Here is a 6,881-nt window from a genome sequence, read left to right as displayed (position 1 = left end):
TCTGCTTGTTCATATGAAAAACACCAGATAGAACGGCATAATACCCAAGAAAACCCAGCTGTCCCTGAAATTAGGCAGTGCTTTACATATGGATTCGAACTTCTGGTATAGCTCTTAAGCAAGATATGCGAATCTGGGTTTTCATTCCATGGGATCTATTTGGCCTAGCTACGCTTCAGCAAACCTTCAGATCCCTCTTAAATGAAACCACCAGTTTCTCCAATGCTGGCAGACTTTCTTATCAGCACATGCATGTCTCACCCACAACGCTTTCCTGCATGGCACATGACATCTTCTCTGTTGCTTATTTACTCGCTTCGTTGCTTCTATGACCATGCCATTTGTTTTTGAATTGGGTGGAAGGTCTCTTCATTCATTCTAAGGACGAATAAAATTTAGAAGTTACAACACCTGTTCTAGATTAAGTCAGTCAATTCTGTAAAAGGAAAAGATGACTGTCTGAATACAGTACTATCCATGGCGTTTAACGTCAGAATAATGACTGTCTGACCGACACTTCCAATCAAGGTTTATCCTCTATTGAATATTACGAACCCATTTTGGCTGTTTGGAAATGCAAAAATATACTCTTCCAAAATAAGTGACTGAACCCATTTTGGCTGTTTGGAAATGCAAAAATATACTCTTCCAAAATAAGTGACTCAATTTTATATTAACTTTAACTCTTCCAATTTTTTTTGATTCAAGTCACTTATTTCGGGACAGAGAGAGTACTCTATTAGAGTCCCCTCTTACATGCCAAGTGGCTTTCTAGTGCATATGTGCTCCTGGGGTGAATAGTAAATTCGGCAAAACAATATTTTTAACCCATGAAAAGAAACAATGTACATGTTGGTGCATTTTGTGTGCGTGAAAAGTTTATGAATAAAAGAAATGTTTTGGGCTTCACTGAAATAACCAAAAGCAAGTTCTCTAAAAAGCAATTTCTTTTAGCATCGAATTTGCCATGTTAAATTGCATCCCTGCACCGAAGTCTTCCTGTACATGCTGTGCACAGTACACGCTAAGAACCTGGCATAAGGGGACCAACTTAAATCGTTCTGCATAGCACCAAAGTCTTCCTGTACACGCTGTACCCAGTACACGCGTCCACAGGGTGGTTCTAAATCTTCAGTTCGTGGTGCCATTCACAGCACTGCATTAAACACAGCACTGCATTAACTATTCTTGTTGGTCAGCAGTGACTTGTAGTAGCATACTACTCCTTCTGTTTCTAAATATTTATCTTTCTAAAAGATTTCACTAGGGACTACATACTAATGCATATAAAGACATAATTTAATAAAATATAGATTTACTCATTTTACTTCTTATGTAGTCCATAGTTGAATCTTTAAAAAGACAAATCTTTAAAAACAGAGTGAGTAGTTTTGAAAAGAAGGCCAGATATTTACAAACACAACTTGAATGACCCCATGTGGAATGTTTAGAGAAGCTGTCAAACCATGTGGAATGTTTTGTAAACCTGTCAATCTATCTAACCGCAATTATGAATATTTATTGTAGCTTGAATAGTACTGTCGTCTCAGTAAGTACGAGTAGTAATCTGCAAGCGAGCAGGATCGCTGTGCTCATACAGCGAAGCCATGTGTGTACTGCTTTCCCGGCCTTTACTGCCCCCAACCATGTCTACCTATCCTGCTGCCCTTCCAAGACAGCAACAAACCGTGAACGTCCAATTATGTGTCACCCTGCATCGCCGATGCCATTTCTCAACGAACGCATTACATGTATGTATGTACCTCTACTGAAACGGGCTTCACCTTGCAAAACGTATAAAAATTACCAGTTTCTCTGATCATAGATACATATTACGGCAAGAACCGGTAGGAGACCTCCTATTTGTGCTACCCCAGCGACCCCCAAGCTTATCATCTTCTTTCTAGCCTTCATTAGGACCGAGCTCCGGATCCACGACGTAGCCTCTCAGGGAAGGCGTCTTGCCGATGGCAGGCACCTTCTTCTGAAGCCTTTTCCTCGCGATGTAGCCCCGGATCCAGGGCATCACGTCCTCGTTCACCTTGATCATGATGAAGAAGAGCATGCGGTAGATGAAGATCATGCTGAAGATGACCGACAGGTCGATCCACTTTGACCGGTGCACGTTGATCTGGAAGATGTACTTCAGTATGAACTGCCCGGGGATCTTCGGCTGGTCCGGGTATTGGTTGTCGAATAGGAGACCGTCCATGTCATTCTGGCATTGGCCCTGTAGACGGATAGAGTTTGATGTCAATTTTCATGTTGGAAACCATCATGCTGCTGTGGTCTATGGCAACACCAAATTTACCTGTAGTGCCCAGTAATGGAAGCTGATGTACTGCATGGGGTATCTCCAGAAAACCTTGGGGATGTCATACGGAAGTCTGAAGTATCCAGAGACAAGCATGAATATTCCCTGTCCATGAAAAAAATGTGAGACAATTTCTTCATTTGGAGCTCTCAAGTAGGAAAACTTAGCTGAATAATATGACAGTGCATGCTTGAACTATCTAAATCCTAGATCATAACAAGATCTCTGGAAAATCTCGTGCTGATGAAGTTATACTGCTATTCTGGTCAGTATGTAGGTAAAGCTACACTAGTTTTCAGTATATAGCAGCAATGCGGTTCAGTACTGATTCATTTGTCAAGCTTGATGGTTTATTGAATGAAGTACTACATTTTTATCAAAGCCTTTTGATGTACTCTCATTGATGAACACATCTTATGCCATAGGAGTTGCATGCTTAAAAATTGTAACAAAGACACAACAGGCTTCATTTTATTTTCCCTTTAATTTAGCAAGGTGCTCTAATCCCTACCTTCACTAGATTCGAAGCTATTAGGTCCATTTACTAGCTACCGCAAGGACCATAATTTTAAAAAGCAGGCATGAAAAGGATATTTGTCTGAAGACATAACTAGAATTAATAGGAGTATAGGAAACCAAATGAAAATTGGGCCAAAATGTACCTGAATTCCAGCTCCTATGATGATGCCCATGAGGAAATTGGGTATGACACTTGCAATGGCCATCATCAAGCTCTCAACCACGGTGACACTGGCGTAGAGGTTCAAGACGAAGAAGATGTAGTGTGAGAAACCAGGATGAAGGCGCACCATGAAGTAGCATACTGTCCCTGACAGGAAGCATATCAGGACCAGGAATGGCAGAGCCGAGATGGTGTTGGCAATGACAAATGCTGCAACACCGTAGTGCCCATTCAGCCGCTCCCGCTGGAAGACCTGTCAACGATTCAAGAAACAGGTGAGCAAATTGTGTATAGCAGTTCCGACTCCCGTATGGAACAAGAAAAGTCTGGAGCTTCACCTTCATTTCTTCCACGAATGAAGGGAATCCTCCAATGGACATGAAGGTGACGAATCCAAAGACGAATGCTGCACATGCTGCCCTGGCCTGTGAAGAAGAGGGAGGTAACACATTAAGACTATTTGTTGGTTTAATGCCTACTTGTTATTACAAATTCATAGCATTCTGATCCAGATAAAGCACTGATCAATAGTTCCAGACTTACCAGGATGGATGTGTATTTGGTGCCAACATCCAGGTAGATTGTGCCGATGCAGACGGTGACAAGGAGATAGATCAAGAGCCTGAGCCAGTAGTACCCAAAGTCACGCGACATGTTGATGAATGAGCGTCTGGTAAGTGTACATGCCTGCATCAAGAAGCTAGCCTGGCTGCCCCTTGAATCCATCACCGTTCCTTTCTGCAGCAAACAACACAGGCATTTCGTTCAGTCATTTCCTGTCCGGATGCTATAGTAACTGCGACGACGACGCACAAAATAAAAAGGACGGAGAACAATATGTACTGCATTTAGGGGATCGGAGAGGACATACGATTCGCGCAATGTCATTAACTTTCTCCCTAGCAGCGTAGTAGTACTGTGACCTGTTGTAGGCAGAGACCAGTTTCCTGATGGCCTCCGACGTGGTTATCTTATCTAGAGGATCATCGGACCTTTCGATCTGCAAGGTTTATGAAAATTAGACCACTCGCAGGAGAAAACATGTTGGCACAATCTATACACATATGAATTTGTTGGGTTATCGACCGTCTTACCCTTGCTTTCATCGATCCTTTGAGGGTGGCCTTAACCTTGTCGAAGTCGGAGTTGACGCACCTCAGGAAATGGTCCGAGGGGTTCCTCATAGGCGGGCACGGGAAGCCAACTTCAGCGAAGAACTGCGTGTGTGTGGGAGGGAGGAAACAAGTGCAGGTGAGCGATCGCGTAACATACTGTATGTGCTGCAGAAGAAGCAGGGGGTACTGGCACTGGTACTGTGAAGTGATTAATCACTGATGCATTATATTTTTTTTCTTTTTCGAAAAGGAGGCATCGCCCCACTGATGCATTATATGTGTGGCAGGAAGGAAGTTACTGCGACGAAATAGATACTGGAGGCTGGAGGCTGGAGCGTGGAGGGAGGAATTGATTGCTGCGTGGAGTAGGTCACGTACCTCGCATGCTTGCGCTGCCTGTCCGAAGTAGACGTTCTTGCCCCCGGAGAGCAGGAAGAGCATGTCGAAGAGCTCGAAGACCTCGCTGCTGGGCTGGTGGATGGACGCAATCACCGTCCTGCCGTCCCTCGCCAGCCCCCGCAGCGTCTGCGTCACGAAGAAGGCCGACGAGCTGCCGGGGCAACGCGCAACCATAGCCGTCAGTTCAGTCCAATTCAATTCAATTCTCCAACAACAACAGGCACAGCTCGACGCGTCGCCGGGCATGGTACGTACCTGTCGAGGCCGCTGGTGGGCTCGTCGAGGAAGAGGAGGCGGGGCCGCATGAGGAGCTCGAGGGCGATGCTGACCCGGCGCTTCTCGCCGCCGCTGACGCCGCGGAGGTGCCAGTTGCCGATGACGGTGTCGGCGCAGTCCTGGAGCCCCATCTCCACGATGGTGCCCTCCACCAGCGCGCGCTTGTCGTCGCGGGGCATCTTGTCCGGCAGCCGCAGCAGCGCCGAGTACCCGATCGTCTCCCGCACCGTCAGCGTCCCGATCAGGTTGTCGTCCTGCGTCACGTACGCCTGCATACACCACCACATCATCATCATCGCCCATTCTTCTTCTACTACGAGGATTGGTCACGTTGCCATGGGTCCGAAAAGTAGTATTCTGGTCGTTTCGTCGCATCCAAACTTGTACTGCTAGTGCTGGAAGTCGGCTAGACCAAACCCAGAGTGCGTACATACATATCCAGAGGAGAGGGCCCACTGCTTTTCGTCCCATGCTGGCAAAACTAATCACTACTAGTAAGTTTTATTACGGGCCACAAGCTATTAGCTACTACTCCACAATCTACTGCCGTATACTAAGTGGTAGAAAAAGATCCCAAAACTGCACGTCATAAATTCGCAACAGTGCCACAATAACAAATCAAATTACACAACTGTCCGTATTTATGCTATTACTACTCGGGGTCAGGGGGTGGGTAGGTCGCAGCAGGCCCGTCTCCGTTTCTCTTTGAACCATGCACGGAAGAGAAGATATTTCGCCGTTGAGGTCGGTCGGTCAGACGGAGAGAAAATAAAACTAACTAGGCGTACGAGATCTGTATGAAGGGCAGCATCGAATTGAAAGCAAAGCAGCAATGGGATCAGAAAACTGAACGAACCTATTAATTGCTGCACCCAACCACTCTCACTCAACGCGGCACCCTATCGATCGCGCTACTCCTACTAGCGTAGGGGTGCTGGGGGCAGGCCGCCATAGTATGCACCGTGGATTTTTCATGGCGCCGATAACTACGCACCGGCGTGGAATTAATTAGCCGGTGAGCGCGACCGTACGGCGCCGCTCTACCGCTCGAAACGTACCGCGCCATGGCATCTACTCCATGCCATGCTCGGAAATGGCATGAACGCTAGCTGGGGCGGGTGGAACTCACATGGGGAGCCTAATGCCCAAAAATGGCGGTTTTCGCTGTCGGATGAAAACGAGCCAAGCAGGTGAAGGTTAAAGGAGAAGTGGGACGAGTGGGGTGGGACGAGGTGGCTGGCCGTACGTACCGCGGCGCCGAAGGAGAGCTTGGCCTTGCGGCCGTTGAGCAGGACGCTGCCGGAGAGGAAGGCGTTGGCGGCGAGGCGGCCGGCGAGGGCGTCCAGGAGGGTGGACTTGCCGGAGCCGGACGGGCCCATGAGCGCCGTCAGCGACCCGGGCTCGGCGAAGCCGGTGAGCTCGTCCAGCACGGTCTGCGTCTTCCCGGGGCCCAGCGCCACGGTGACCGACAGGTCCTTCCACGTCAGCCTCGCCGACACCTCGCCGATGAGCGCCGCCGCGCCGGCCCCCGGCAGCGCCTTGCTGTCACGCCACAGCGTCTCGCTCAGCGGGCTCAGCCCCACCACCATCGCGCCGCTGGCCGACGTCGCGGTCGCCCCGTTGGCCTGCAGCTCTACCATGGCCTGCCCGGCCGCCGTCCTCCGCGTGTCCTCCCCTCCTCCTCCTCCTCCTCCTCTCATGGCTCTCGCCCGCACTGGCGGCGACGTGCGGGAGCTCTCCTCGGAGGGAGAGGCCGGCCGATGCGATGTGGAGTGAGGCTTGTGTTTAGCTGCTGCTGCTGCTGCTGCTGCTGTAGGAGGGAGGGAGGGGGTAGCAAGGGCAAGAGTTATAAAGGAGGAAGGCAAAGCATGCATGCATAATGAAGGTGGGGGGAGTTAATGGATGGATGGAGCAATCGGAGGGAGAGCTGTGCGGCTGCGAGCGAGCCCATCTATTAACAAACTGACAACCAATTGTCCTCTTTAGGCTTTGGCTGACAGCCCATGGCCTACTCCAACACTACTCCTGTTATTATGCAACAGTGCTGGGTTAGGGTTTTGTTTGGAACCAAGCCACTTTTGGGAAATTTGTGTGA

The 6,881-nt window shown here is 48.8% G+C and overlaps 1 protein-coding gene across 1 annotated transcript; it reads right to left on the bottom strand.

Moving 5' to 3' along the window:
- Nucleotides 1–1,700: 1,700 nt before the first annotated feature.
- On the bottom strand, nt 1,701–6,607 carry LOC123427309 (ABC transporter G family member 11-like). Its single transcript, XM_045111316.1, has 10 exons — nt 6,037–6,607; nt 4,766–5,055; nt 4,490–4,661; nt 4,091–4,213; nt 3,868–3,996; nt 3,540–3,734; nt 3,335–3,421; nt 2,977–3,249; nt 2,312–2,419; nt 1,701–2,230 (listed from the first exon to the last, which is right to left on the bottom strand). The coding sequence occupies exons 1-10, from the start codon at nt 6,484–6,486 to the stop codon at nt 1,904–1,906; spliced, it is 2,154 nt and encodes a 717-aa protein (XP_044967251.1). The 5' UTR covers nt 6,487–6,607; the 3' UTR covers nt 1,701–1,903.
- Between the last annotated feature and the right edge of the window lie 274 nt (nt 6,608–6,881).

Source organism: Hordeum vulgare, chromosome 2H, assembly GCF_904849725.1.
Source record: "Hordeum vulgare subsp. vulgare chromosome 2H, MorexV3_pseudomolecules_assembly, whole genome shotgun sequence".
Taxonomy (NCBI): Eukaryota; Viridiplantae; Streptophyta; class Magnoliopsida; order Poales; family Poaceae; genus Hordeum; species Hordeum vulgare.
This window is presented reverse-complemented; position numbering and strand designations above follow the sequence as displayed.